The following is a 14,685-nucleotide window of genomic DNA, read 5'->3' on the forward strand; positions in this document are numbered from 1 at the left end:
TGACTTCCTTTATATATTTTAAACTGACTTATTTGAGCAGAGGAGCAAAACAGTGGGGTGATCAGAAAAGAGATTTTACTCACTGTTTCACTCCCACATGTGCATAGCAGCCTGGACTGGGTCAGAGGCAAAAGTCAGGCACTCAGCTCGCGTGCCAGAGGCCCAAGCAGCTGAGCGGTCAGCCTGCTCCGCGGGGTGTGCGGTCAGCAGGAAGCTGGGGAACAGAGGCGAACTCAGGCCCTGGCATGTGCCGTGGGATGTGTTGTCGTGCTTGCTAGCGCCATTTCTTTTATATCTGTGCTCACATTTCCCTCTTTGTATTTGAGATAGGCCTTTCAGTCTTCAGGTCCTCCCAGGCAGAGGTTCCTGCTGAGTCCATTTCGGCCATTTTCCTGGCCTTCCCATGGTCTCGTTATGTGATGACTTTGTATGCTGGTTGACAGTGAGGGCGTCTGAGAAGTCATGGCTCCCAGTCCTGGAGAATTGGCTCCACGTCAACAGTGATCATAGAGCATGCGCAGGGCATGTTCTGAGCCCTTAGACTGGCCTGGGCTGAGTCCCCCACGCTCTACCAGCTGCGCCGCCTTTCCCCATCTGAGCTTTTGTAGAAGGTGAAGCGGCCCCCAGAGAAGTGAGATTGTTAGAAATGAAAGCCCCCCCTCCTCCAGCAGACTCCAAGCGGTACAATCCCCCCAGCCCCGCCACAAACCCCTGCTGAGTCATCGCCTCAAACTGCAAAAGCAGGCACACCGACAATCCATTACTATTACTACCTGGATGTATAAATTCTGCCATAGGTACGGATAACAAAAAGCACGGGAAACACAGGCTGTGGTACTAGCCGTGGTTCCAGGCATCCGCTGTGGGTCTTGGAGTGGGGTGAAGGGGGCAGTGCTGCAAGGTCATGCACTGTGACCTGAGCACCTTATCCCATTCAGAGTGCGTCAGAAACTGCGGGTAAGCTCACCACAAGCCGTACTACACACCACGTGCTGTCAGACGCCACGGACAGAAACAGAGTGTGGCAAAGGGAACACTGACTTAGTGAAGGGCTGCCTTTCGCTCTCATGGTGAAGGTTAAAAAGGGTAGCATGTCATAGAATCTTAGTATTTTGCCTTTTAAAAAGGCCTTGCGGACTTCAGTGAATGCCTTTCCTAAACAAAAGGGCCCAAGTGCAGTTGAGTCTACAGCCTTCTCCCCTCAAGGTCACCGACGTGCCAGTGTGTCACTCAAGATTCAAGTATCACCTCCTGAACTCTAGGTAGCCAAAGATTTGTTAGAAACAAGCCTTATTATAAAACTGGAAAAATGTTGGATCTTTCATATGTTTTTAAAACCGGTTTCATCTGTGGTTGTCTTGCTTTGCAAAGCCTTGAAAGGGAATCAGCGTTCCACTGCTTCACAGTGAGAAAGTCATCTCAAACATACAAGCCCAGGCTGTTTGAAACACCAGTCTTCACGAGTCAAGACAGTTCAGCAAAGGCTGCACTGACACAAAGCGAGGTTTAAAGTCCCCAGAAGAGAACGTAGCCAAGAGCTTCACTGGTCCTAGGGTGTGTGTAACTTTGTAAGAAAAAGGAAGAAGCAGTTCACTTTATTCTGATAAATGTGGCATGTGCGATCCCGCAGTGTTGATTATCTGTGACTTTTTCTTTGCTCCGACTAAGTTTTTAGCCAAGTAGGAAGTCCTGCTGCAGGGGGAGACGCTGGTTCCTGGGTTGCTCATCCCTCAGAGCTTGCCGTCCTTGACCCCTTCTACATGCTCCCAGCCATCTCTCTTCCTGCTCAGGTGACTGTGACTGTGTGTGTGTGTGTTTTCTCGTTATCTCGATGTTTATGCCCCTGCACCGAAGCTGTCCCTTTGATGGCTTTGTGCCCTGGAGTGGGCACTTGGTATAGGACTGAGAATAGCAGACAGGAGATGGCTAGGTAAGACCCCCAGTAGCAACAAGACTGCATCTATAGACACTCCAGACTGGTCACAGAAATTGTGAATTGTGACAAAGCATGCACGGACTTCTAAATTTGCAGGCATGTGTGTTAAGACTATCTCTACACAAACACTAGTTCATAGCATGTATTGCATATGTATGCTATTTTACCAGTTAAAACTTCTCAACCTTCTCACACTGCAATAACCATTTTATCTTTACTGAAGTAGGTGGACTACCACATTGTTACTGTATTTACCATTCAGCATCTCCAAGACTCAACCTGCTGGTTGCTGCAGCTGTGTGAGGCTCTTGCCCAGACGCCAGGCTGGGGATCCTTCGGTAAGCTCCATGTTGGAGGTAACTCCACATTTGAAGTTAGTGAACGAGGAAACTTTGTCTTCAAAGAAAAGCTTAGTGCTGTTGAGGTACCCAAAATTTACGTATTTCCCAGAATACTTCAGCCCTCATTTCTTTAAAGATCAGCATCAAAGGATTATGAGACAGGTGGAGCCAAAGCTTCCGTTGGCTCCTCCCCCTTGGCATGTGTGCAAAGCTGAGGCGCTCTGTAAGATCTAACTCTGACAAGTTCATCAGTTGGCAGCAGCCATGGGCCGACGCAGCTCCAGGCTCTGGGATCGAGCTTCTAGAACCATGAACTGGATAATGACATGGAAGGACCACAGCGGCAGGAAGCTGGACCTTCCTTTCTACGTTTGGTTTCTTTCTTTTAGCACTTATTTTTCTTAAAATTGGTAATTAGGTTCACCACTTTATATATTCTTACTAAATACCTGAAGTGGAACCAAATGTAGTGGGAGAAACTCACAGTTCATTAAAAATTACATTATCTACCCTCTTAGAGAATTAACCATATTCTCCTTCAAATATCTGGACACTGTATACAGGACAGAGTCCTAGTGAGACGATGGGGACCTGTGGCCACGCCTCACCAGCTTCCTAGCAGCACACTGCGTTTTCAAAGGGGGAAAGCCTTGGGTGCCAACGCTGGTGGGCACCCCACAAGCCTAGCCAAGTGTGCACTTCACTACAGTTGTAATGTGACATTAGCCTGAGAACCAAGAGTGTGAGCTTCAGTCCTGTGTCTTAAAGAAATAATGTGACAATGAGCCTGCTACTGCTCTATCATACATTCATATTTAAATAGGAAAAATACACAGAAAACATTTTTTAAAAAGGTTTAAGATCATAAATAGGTCATTGTTGTCACAACACATTTCAAAGTTTTTAAAAAACAAACATTTTGGCTTTCCAAGAAAAATTACTTTAAAAATCAATTCGCTCATCACTGAAAGGACTTGTACAATTTTAAGCTCCCAGGTTCCTAAGGCACGGTATTTGTTGAATCAGAAGGCCAGTGTCCCCGCCCGCTGCTGCAGGAGGCAAAGCACGGACAGCAAACCCGCAGAGGCGCAGCTCATTTTAGAAGAAACAACAAACTCGGTGAGCGTCTCTGTGACAAAGGCCCAGTGTTACGGCAGGATGTTGTTTAAACAAGCTTTTTGGCTGTAGCAGTTTAATTCACCACATGGGCAACGAGAGAAGAAGGGGACCAGCAAAATCGAGGGTGAGGTCTGTGAGGACGGCTGGGGGGCAGCTGGCCGGGGCCCAGGCCCGAGGCCTCGCAGGTCTCCGGGCAGACCCCGACCGAGCACCGCTCCAGCCGAGACGTAAGGGAAATCTAACGCTGACTCTTACTTCCATTCCAATCCAAAAGTTTTTTTTTAACAAAATTGAAAATGCCTTATTTTTAACTCTGCCTATTTTATATGTACAATGTAGTGATTCACTTTGATAAGGAAAAACAAAACCCACAATGTGATTGTCCACAGATGGATCGCAGGCTGAGGTTCACGACTGAATCATGGAGTGTTAGTCGATTGTAAACTCCTGAAAGGTGAGACTGGGAAAGGAGAGCGGGGGCCGAGGGAACCCGTCATTCCAATTCTGACAAAGTGCAGGGTCTTCGGAATTCCTGTCCGCGTTCATGCAGCCACTTATTGGATACTGTGGGACAGAGAGATTCAACAAGTTATTTCAACAGAAGCTAAAAGTCAAAAACGGACAAAACCAAATGTTTATGTCCCGGAGGCGTGCATGCATGTGGAAGTCTGTGCCTTCCCTGAGGTCTGCAGTGCTCTAGTGAGGCCTGAAGTGAAACCGAGCAGAACACTGATCTTCAAAATAGATATCTTTTTTTTTCTTTTTTCAGATTTATTTTTATTGCCAAGTCAGATATATATAGGGAGGAAGATCTTCTGTCCATTGATTCACTCCCCAAGCAACCGCAATGGCAGGAGCTGCACTGATCCGAAGTCAGGAACCTCCTCCAGGCCTCCCATGTGGGTGCAGGGTCCCGAGGCTTTAGATGGGAAGTGGGACTGCCAGGATTAAAACTGGCGTTCAGGGCCCGGCGCGGTGGCACAGTGGTTAAGGTCCTCGCCTAGCACGCCCGGGATCCCATATGGGCACCGGTTCTAATCCCGGCAGCCCCGCTTCCCTTCCAGCTCCCTGCCTGTGGCCTGGGAAAGCAGTCGGGGACGGCCCAAAGCTTTGGGACCCTGCACGCGTGTGGGAGACCCGGAAGAGGCTCCTGGCTTCGGATCGGCATAGCATCGAATGTTGCGCTCACTTGGGGAGTGAAACATCGGATGGAAGATCTTCCTCTCTGTCTCTCCTCTCTGTATATCTGCCTTTCCAATGAAAAAATAATAAAAATAAATCTTAAAAAAAAAAAAACTGGCGTTCAAAGTGAGGACTTTAGCAACTAGGCCATGGCGCCAGGCCCCAAATACAAACATCTTAATGATGAGCTCAGCTTCACCAGAGGAATGTATCTGATGAACTATCGTGTGCTCATTATCTTTCCTTGTTTCCTAGATGTTTGAAAATATTTACTCAAAAGGTGGGGTGGCAGAGGGGGATCCTTTGTCCATCTGCTCATTCCCCAAACTGCCACAACATCCGAGGCCAGTCTTGCATGGAAGCCAGACTCACAGAACTCCATCAGCGGCCCAGAGGTGAGACCCGAGTATCTGAACCATCACCTGCTCTTCCAGGGAGCACGTTCGCACGCAGTTGGACTACAGGGAGGCAAGGGCCAGGGTTGTGGCATAGGGATTAAGCTGCCACTGGCAACCCATACAAGCACCAGTTTGGGTCCTAGCTGCCCCGCCCCTGGGAAGGCAGGGGAGATGGCCCAAGTGTGGTGAGCCCCTGTTCCCATGTGGGATACCCAGAAGAAACCCCTGTTTCAGCTTGGCGTCCCTCTGGCAAGTAAACAAACAGCTGGAAAATATCTTCTCCACTCTGAAACCCTTTCAAATAAACTTGCCTTTCATCTCTAAAATGCACTAAACTCTCTTGCTGCTCCGCTCCAGGTTCCCTCACCAGCTGCTGAAGACCACACAACTCCTGTCAACCCACGCCCCCCACCTTGCCTCTTCTCAGTGAAGCCCACCACCTGCCAACATGGTAGCGACTGTCAGTCACGATCAGGTCTGGTCAATCCTGCTATGCCCTTACAGTAACCAGCAGACATTTGTTCTTAAGATGTGATAGTGACAGCAAAATTGTTCCACTTTTTATACTGACCGCAGTACATCCTCATCGTGCATGACCATGAAGGTGAAGATGTTCAATCTTCTCCAAAAATTTTTTATTTGAAATAAGAGGTGGCTGGGGGAGGAGGGAAGGGGCAGGGGCAGAGAATCTGTCTGCTGGTTCACTCCCCAGATGAATGAGACAGCTGTGACTCTGGCTGAAGCCAGGAGTTTCCTCCGAGTGTTCTAAATGGGTGCAGGGCCCAAGTACTTGAGTTATCTTCCACTGCTTTCCTGGGCCTTGTCAGGGAGCTGGAGCAGCAGGGATACAAATTGGTGCCCATATGGGATATCAGTTCTTCAGATGGAATATTACCTTGCTATGCTACTACTTAGGCCACATGAGGCTGTCTTTAAAGCTGCTACTCTAGGGCCTGGCGGCATGGCCTAATGGCTAAAGTCCTTGCCTTGACCGCGCTGGGATCCCATATGAGCGCTGGTTCTAATCCCGGCAGCCCCACTTCCCATCCAGCTCCCTGCCTGTGGCAGACCTGGAGGAAGTTCCTGGATCCTGGCTTCGGATTGGGGCAGTTCCAGCCATTGTGCTCACTTGGGGAGTGAATCATCACATTTAAGATCTTCCTCTCTGTCTCTCCTTCCCTCTATCTGACTTTCCAATAAATAAATAAATCTTAAAAAAAAAAGCTGCTACTCTAGCCTTCCAAGAGCCCAGGTTTGAAAAAGGTGTCCCAACTTAGGGAGTCATCAACTTCAACTTTTATTTATTAGCACATCTCAGATTATGAACTCCTTGAAAGGAGTTTTGGTTACGCCTCGTATCAGTACCAGTTCAAGTTCCAGTTACTCCAGTTACAATCCAGCATACTACTAATGTGCCTGGAAATCAGGAAAAGATGACCCAAATGTGATTTCTGTCACCCACAGGGGAGACCCAGATGGAAATCTTAGCTTCAGCCTGGCTGAAGCTGCCACTGGGTGAACCAGCAGATGGAAGTACACTATAGCATTAATTTTGAAATAAGCCACTCTCTGAAAACATTAAGACCAAGAATGTGTCTTGCCCTGCTGAGGTCATACTAGGGTGGGCAGATGTACAGAGGCTTTTAAGATGTTGATGGAAACAGCTTCAAGAAATGAGACAGAAGTATTTTCAGAGCAAACAGCAAGCACTTACCCCATTTGTTTCCCACCAGCACTGGGCAGGCTGCATGCCGTGTACTGTAATCTCCTTCTCCGCTGGCAAACAAATTATACCAGAAAACAGCAGTGCCCTGTAAGAACATCACGTCACTCCCTGGGCCAGGACGGACAGGTAAGCACTACATCTGGCTCGAACGTATTTATGAAAACATACCACTTTAAAAACTTTGTTCAATTATGTGGAAGTTAACATTACAAAGCTGCCCCTGACTAGGAGTATGTGCCGAAGTCAGCAGACTACACTATGGAGGGGCAAACATACCTGTAACAATTTTAGAAATGAAAACTCGTCAAGTAGAAGTACCTGGGGGATTGTTATCTCTAGGTACTCTTAGTAGATTGTTCCACAAAGATACTCGAAACGTTGCCTAGCAATAACGCAGCACTTACGCTGCCTTGAAAATGTAATACAGTACTAAGAAAAACCCACTTACTTTTTTGGGCCATACGCTAGCTCCTACTTCAGGAAAAACAGTGGCTCCTCCTGCAGACACGTCACTCATCTGTAAGGGACAAGAGGGCATGCTGAGTAAGTGTGAGGTCCCAGCTGAGTCAGCTGCTCTCCTGGCAGCACAGCCTTGGGGCACCCACCCACCTTCACGAGGTGGGGAGTCAGTTGCCCTGAGGCTGGCGCTGCTCCCCACCTCCCGCTTAGAGGGCGGGAGAATGACATCCAGACCACAGAGCCAGCATCAGGCACCGCCCCAGGCCGAGGACCAGTTAACTGATTCTCCCTCCGACTCCGGCAGGCAAGAGTAAGCTGGTAATCCTTGGGCAGCAGGAGTCCAGGGCAGGGCTCCTGCAGTGAGCACAGAGAGACCCCGATCCCTGGAGTCCCGTGCTTGCTGGGGGAGCCGCTCAGCCTGCCCTGGCCTCAGGTGACCTCTGACCAAACAGGAAGGACTCAGCAGGGCCTGAATCACTGCCAGCCACAGGCAAGCTGGGCGCACAGACCTATTCAGTGCTGAGAATGAGGTAACAACCCAGTTTAGCACCAACCTTAGTGGACATGGGACTTCCCTCATCGTACCTCCCGCCCCTGGGGAGCAGGGCAAGAAAGAATAGGTCTGGGAACTCAGTGCCAGGTGGTACAATCCTACAGTTCCTGGCTCTAGGTCAGCGCCAGTGGATAGAACCTGCAGGTTCACCTGAGTGGACCTGTATCTCAGCCAGCTTCCCCCTGGGCTGGCAGCATGGTGTTGCTCCTAGCAACGTGTTAGACGGCCCGTGCAGGCATGGAGTTGGTGGAGTTGGATTAGCTACCCCTCTGCTCCCCTACTCTGCACAGCATCAACTCTGTGGTGACAGTACTGGCACCTTGAGGGGAGAAAATGAAGATTCACAAGCACTTGCACAGGAGCGGGTGCTGCTTCTCCTTGCCGAGCGCGCAGTGGGCAGGACCCCGGCACCCGACCGTGAACGTGGGAGAACGTGATACACTTGGGATCACTTCTCAGTAACTTAGACACAGACACAACTGCAGATTTTGGATAAACTTGGGCTTTGGATGCCCTCTACTGCTGGAATAGTGATGCTATGCCAACACAGGAGTCCTGGCCAATGTGAACCCAGGACACCAATTAATGCTGGAACGGCCCAAGTGTCCGCAAGCTGAGAGAGGCCGCTTAGTAAACACAAAAGCCAGGTAATTAGAATAAACACCTCCTGCAAGGTGCAGATGTCAACAAGCACCAAAAACTGAGGGGATTGTGACCTCCTAAGATGGATAAAGTGTCTGCCCCTGACCCCTTAGCAATTAGCGCCTTTAAACCTGCAAGTACTCATGTTAACGACTCCGTTGCAAGCAACAGGAACTTATATGATATTCTAACAGAGAAACTTAATTCAAACATTTTTAGCTGAATAAATACATACCCAAAGCTCTGGGCCGTCCTCAACTGCTTTCCCAGGCCACAGCAGGGAGCTGGACGGGAAGCAGGGCCACCGGGATTAGAACCAGTGCCCACATGGGATGCTGATGCATTTAAGGTGAGGACTTTAGCCACTAGGCCACCGCACCGGGCCCTGGGTTAATAAATCTGAAACATCACTGTAAAATGTAGGATGTAAACTGATAAAACTTCTACAGCGCGCTTACCTCCAGAAAACAGAAGCCCCGAGAGCATAAATTTGTATCCCACCACCCTCAGTGCTGGTCTTCCCAGTGATATGCCTCACTTAGGCACAGGAGGCTGGCATCAACGCTTAGGACCCTGCCACCCATGATGCAGACAAGGATGAGTTCCAGATGCTGGCTTCAAGCACACCCCAGTCCTGGCTGTAGGGACCATTTATGGAATGAACCAGCAGAACAAATTCTTGCTACTTCCCAAATGAAATCATATGTATGTTCCAATGTCCTGTCTTACATGCTCTTCAGTGGCAGGGTCTATGTTCCTTGAAGCTAGGCACATCTTGTTCATTGCCTCAGTTGATACAATACAGCAGGTGTTACCACTGTAAGACTTCTGAGTGTGGGCCCTAACAATGCCTTTGACTTGGACAGTTTCAGATCCGGTCTCATAAGGTGAGGTAGCCTGGGGGACATGAATGAGCCTGCACTGCAGCCATGCCAGTGCAGTGCCAGCCTCAACCTTAACGCTGACCCACAGCCAGACCCACACACAACAGGTCTGGAGCAGGACACATAGCTCGATCCAGGCAACTGCACACCTGTCACTATGAAACTATCACTATTTTAAACAATTCAGTCTTGCTCTGATCAAAACTTTTCCTGTCTGTATGAATACTTCCTAAAAATTAAGGTCATACTGCTGAAACTTTGAACTGTATGACAGCTGTTACCTTGGTAAGGCTTCCTGGGTGCTGTAATATGCCACTGCTTGACCTTGGTGTTGATTACACCAAATGTGTTCTTTTTATAAAAAACCTTTGGAAGGGGGCCCGGTGCGCGGTGGCCTAGTTGCTAAAGTCCTCACAATTAATGCGCCAGGCTCCCATATGGACGCCGGTTCTAATCCCAGCAGCCCTGTTTCCCATCCAGCTCCCTGCTTGTGGCCTGGGAAAGCAGTCAAGGATGGCCTAAAGCCTTGGGACCCTGCATCTGTGTGGAAGACCTGGAAGAGGCTCCTGGCTCCTGGCTTCAGATAGGCTCAGTTCCAGCCATTGCAGTCACTTGGGGAGTGAATCATTGGACAGAAGATCTTCCTCTCTTACTTTGCAATGAAAATAAATAAGTCTTTATGAAAATATAGAAATTGAGAGATTCCTGTGTGTTTATATTACATATAAATAAATGGATAACAAATATTTTGGACTATGGAATATCTCCAAAAAGTAGCACCATCCAGATTTTACTTTTCATCATCATCACAGGTTTTGTGAGTGTTTCAAGTTTTATTTTTATATGTGTAAGGCAGATAGAGGGAGATAAAGAGATCTTTCATTTGTTAGTTCACTCCCCAAATGGCTGCAACAACCAGATTGGGCCAGGTCAAACCCAGCAACCAAGAATTTCTTCCAGGTTTTCCACATACATGAGCAGCACGAGCCCTAAACATCTGGTCCATCTTCCATCGTTTTGTAGGCCGGCCTTAAGGAGCCAGATTGGAGGAGGAGCGGCCAGGACTTGAACTGGTGACCGTAAAGATTTAACAATACCAGCTCCCTTCTTCATGTTTTTTCAAAAGTTTCCATAATTAACATCTACACTACAATTTGAAAAAGTTGCAAATGCAACAAAATTCTTAATTCTTTTAACTCAGTTATAAAAACTTTAAGTTACCTACTTAAAAGAATTATGCAGAACAAACAGATCAAAATCAGTTATGCAATTAAGTCTCAAAATATAAAAACTTTAACTTACATAAAACAGCCATGTGGCAATTCTATTTCCTGTCCCCAGCTCTTTGAAAGCATCTGGTTCATCTTTCTGTGAATAAAACAGCAAATCCAATGGCTTAAAATTTCTCAATATAAATTATCAAGTAGTAACATGCTAAAAAATATGCAAAAAAAAAACAAGCCCCAAAAGACCCCTGACGATGTCCTATGCACTGAGCACACCAGGCGTTCAAATGCTGACTGACTGTCGAGTTGGTTCCTACCCACTGGATACTTCTGGCAAGAACAAGGCAGGGAAACATTTTTGCAAATCTCTGCTAACTACAGATTATTTAAGAAATCAAAGACTACAATCTTACCTTCCAGAAAAATAAGACCTGAGAGCCATTTTTTTAGCTACATTCATGAAACCAACTTCCCATGGGTAAAGAGATTTTGAGATTTACCTTCAACTCATGACCCTCTCAAATACTAACTCCAATCATGGCTGTCATCCTCTTAAGAGAGTCAGCTCTTAAATCAGGCTGGAAAATTCGTGTTTAGCTATTTAAACCTAAATATAAAGAGCAAGATAATCTTTGTGCATTTATCCTAGAAAAATGAAAACATTCTTCACATGAAAATTTATACACATTCTTAGATGTGAAAACAAACAGTAAAGTATCCTAATGTTCTTCAAAGGGTGATGGATAAATTGTTAAATCCATGGAACACTATTCTGCAATAAAGAAAAACCCAGTACTGTCTTGAAGGAGAGGTTTTATGTGGTATTGAAAGGCATACAGAGATCTTCCATCTGCTCATTTGTCCCCTAAATGCCTGCAATAGTCAGACTGCATGTGACTGACTGGAACCCAACGCGCTGAGCCACCCTCTGCCTCCGAGTTTGCACTTTGGGAGGCTGGCTCTTAATTGCAACAGCCAGGGTTTGAACCAGGCTCTCAGGTATGGGATACAGTACGCCCAGGGGCAACCTACCTGCTGTGTCAAATATATTGCCCTTTTAAAATTTTCTTAAAAATGCACTGGGGGCCAGCACCATGGTGTAGTGGGTAAAGCTTCCACTTGTAAAGGTGGCAACCATCCAGGGGGCAGATCAAGTCTTAGCTGTTCCACTTCCAATCCAGCTTCCTGCTAACGTCCTTAAGAAGCAGCAGAGGATGGCCCAAGTGCTTGGGTCCCTCTCACCTATGTATGGCCGGTCTCAGGCTGGCCCAGCTCCAGCTACTGTATAACCATCTGGGGAGTCAGTGTTTGTAAGATCTTTTTCTCTGCAACTCTGCCTTTCAAATAAGAAAAATTTTTTAATGATTTTTTTAAATTGGAATCAGATTTATACAGAGAGGAGAGACAAAGATCTTCTATCTGCTGTTTCACTCCCCAAGTGACTGCAACAGCCAAAGCTGAGCTGATCTGAAGCCAGGAGCCAGGAACTTCTAGGTCTTTTGAGTCTCCCACATGGGTGTAGTGTCCTCACAGCTTTCCCAGGCCACAGGCAAGGAGCTGGATGGGAAGCAGGGCTGCCAGGATTAGAACTGGCACCCATATGGGATCTCGGGTGTGAAAGGCAAGGATTTTAGCCAGTAGGCTACTGGGCCAGGCCCAAATAAATAAAATTTTTACAAATGTATCTGTCAGACACAAGGAAAAAGCTGCCATCTATTGGTTTACTTCCCCAGATGTCTACAACAGCCAAGGTTGGGCTAGGCAGAAGCTTAAAGCCAGAAATTCATCAGGTCTTCCACACAGGTGGCATGAGTCATCGGCACCTATACTCTCCAGCATCTGCATTAGCAAGAAGCAGGATCAGGAATCAAATTCAGGCACTCCAACGTGCGACACAGGCATCTGGCCGGCCAAGTTAAATGTCTGCCCAGCACACATTAATGAAACTACATACAGGAACTTGGATGTGGGACAGGAATTTGCCTTAGCAGTTTTTTTTTTTTAATTGAAAGGCAGATATACAGAGAGGAAGATCTTCCGTCCGATGATTCACTCCCCAAGTGAGGGCAACGGCCGGTGCTATGCTGGTCCGAAGCCAGGAACTTCTTCCGGGTATCCCACACAGGTGCAGGGTTCCAAAGCCTTGGGCCATCCTCGACTGCTTTCCCAGGCCACAAGCAGGGAGCTGGATGGGAAGCGGGGCTGCTGGGATAGAACCGGCGCCCATATGGGATCCCGGGTGTGCAAGGTGAGGACCTTAACCAATGTGCCACAGCATCGGGCCCTGCCTTAGCAGTTTTTAAAAACATGCTTAAAAGGCTGGCATTGCAGTACAATGAATTAAGTCACTGCTTGCAATGTCAGCAGCCCGTATGAGGCCCAGTCCTGGTTGGCTCTCCTTACAATCCAGCTCCCTGCTTGTGTGCTTGGGAAAGCATCCAACGTGTCTGCTCACGTACCCCCTGAGTAGCAGCCATTGATGGCTCCAGCACTGGGTCCCTGCCATCCTCGTGGGAGACCAACACTGAGTTTTGGACTCCTGGCTTTGACATGGGTTAGCTCTGTCTATTTCTAGCATTCGGGAAATAATTCAGCATATGGAAGATTGTTCTGTCTCTGCCTTTCAAATAAAGTGAAAAATAATTAAAAACAAAAAACACTTAGAGGCTGGCACTGTGGCACAGCAAGTTAGGCTGCTGCCTACAGTGCCAGTATCCCATATGGGCACTAGTTCAACAGCAGCCACTCCACTTCGGATCCAGTTCCCTATTAATGGCCTGAGAAAGCGGTGGAGGATACCACAAGTGCCTGGTTCCCTATACCCATGTGGGAGAACCTGAAGGAGCTCCTGGCTTTGGCCTGACCCTGGTCACTGCAGCTATTTGGGGAACAACTTAACAGATGGAAAATCTCTCTCTCTTCTGTAACTCTGCCTTTCAAATAAATAAAATACTTTCTTAAAAAAAAAAGGGGGGGCAGACTTAGAGGCTGGCATTGTGTCACAGCAAGTTAAGCTGTTATTTGTGTTGCAACATCCTGTATCAGAGTGTAGTTCAAGTCCCAGCTATTTAGCAAGGATCCACACCCATGCGGATGTGCCCGCGAAAGCGGCAGCAGATGCCCCACAGCCCTATACGTCTACTACCCACGTGCGGGGCCAGGATGGGTTCCTGGTTCCTAGCTTTAACCTGACCCGGTTGCAGCTATTGGGCTATCAGAGGAATAAATTAGCAGATGCATAATCTCTCTTTGTCTCTCCCTGAAACTCTGCCTTTCAAATAAGAATAAATCTAAAAAAAAAAAAAAAAAACTTAGATGATCATCAATGGAATTATACTTAGTTTAAAAAAAAAGGATGCATATTTTAGGATTTCATGTATATAGCCTTGACATGCTTACAAGAGATTTTGGTTACAGCAGTTGGGGAAGGAAGCAGGACGGACGGACACAGCTACAGAGCGGTGCTAAGTGTCCTGTCTGAATCAAGGTTGGCCACACAGAGCTGCATCTGTGACACAACTGCACAGAGCCACGTATGGTAACGAGCTGTGCAGGTTAGCTTGAATCAGCTCTATGAACTGGGCCAGGGCCAATTCCTGGCTTTGACAGTATCCGCTAGTCACATGGGCATCAGCATTTGTAGAAAGCCGAGTGATGGGTACATGGGACCTATCCTCTGAGCTTTGTATTCTTCCAAATTCTTTAAGATTGATTTTTTTTTTTATTTGAAAGGCAATTACAGAGAGAGGGTACACTACCCAAGTGGCCACAAGAGCCAGGCACAGCCAGGCAGAAGGCAGGCGCTTGGAACCGCAGCCCAATCTTCCACATGGGCGTCAGGGGGCCAAGTAGTTGGACCATCTTCCACTGCATCCCCAGGTACATTAACATGAAGCTGGACTGGAAGCAGTGCTCTGTTAAGGGATGCTGGCATAGCAGGTGCAAGCTTAAAGCAGCACCATAAGGCAGCCCATATTTTTCAGTCTGTTCATATCTGTTTTTATTTTCCTATGTGTCAAAATGCTTTTTTATGAACTCTTCAGAGCTAATTGTCAATTAATTTGCTTAATCTGTTTTTAATCCATCTCTTAATTTTTAATTCACAGACTAGATTTTAAATTTTTATAATTCCTTTTTTTCTGCCTACTACTAGCTTATGCTTATTTGTTAAATTTCCAAATCATTTGGAGAAGTTTCTTTTGTTTCTTCTTTTAATTTG

The 14,685-nt window shown here is 47.2% G+C and overlaps 1 protein-coding gene across 4 annotated transcripts in view; it reads right to left on the reverse strand.

Moving 5' to 3' along the window:
• Window positions 1-754: 754 nt before the first annotated feature.
• Window positions 755-14,685, reverse strand: part of P4HA1 (prolyl 4-hydroxylase subunit alpha 1) — a 72,883-nt gene continuing 58,952 nt past the window's right edge. For 3 of the 4 annotated variants that reach the window (XM_040975930.1, XM_040975931.1, XM_040975932.1), the window contains 4 exons: window positions 10,543-10,608; window positions 7,151-7,219; window positions 6,691-6,787; window positions 755-3,960 (listed from right to left, as the gene is read on the reverse strand). In XM_040975930.1, the coding sequence (XP_040831864.1) occupies window positions 3,890-3,960; window positions 6,691-6,787; window positions 7,151-7,219; window positions 10,543-10,608 (303 nt within the window). In that variant the 3' untranslated portion in view covers window positions 755-3,889. The remainder of the gene's footprint in view (window positions 3,961-6,690; window positions 6,788-7,150; window positions 7,220-10,542; window positions 10,609-14,685) is intronic. The other variant, XM_040975933.1, reaches the window with a different exon arrangement.

Source organism: Ochotona curzoniae, unplaced genomic scaffold (genome assembly GCF_017591425.1).
Source record: "Ochotona curzoniae isolate NIBS_2020 unplaced genomic scaffold, NIBS_Ocur_1.0 contig_2692, whole genome shotgun sequence".
NCBI lineage: Eukaryota > Metazoa > Chordata > Mammalia > Lagomorpha > Ochotonidae > Ochotona > Ochotona curzoniae.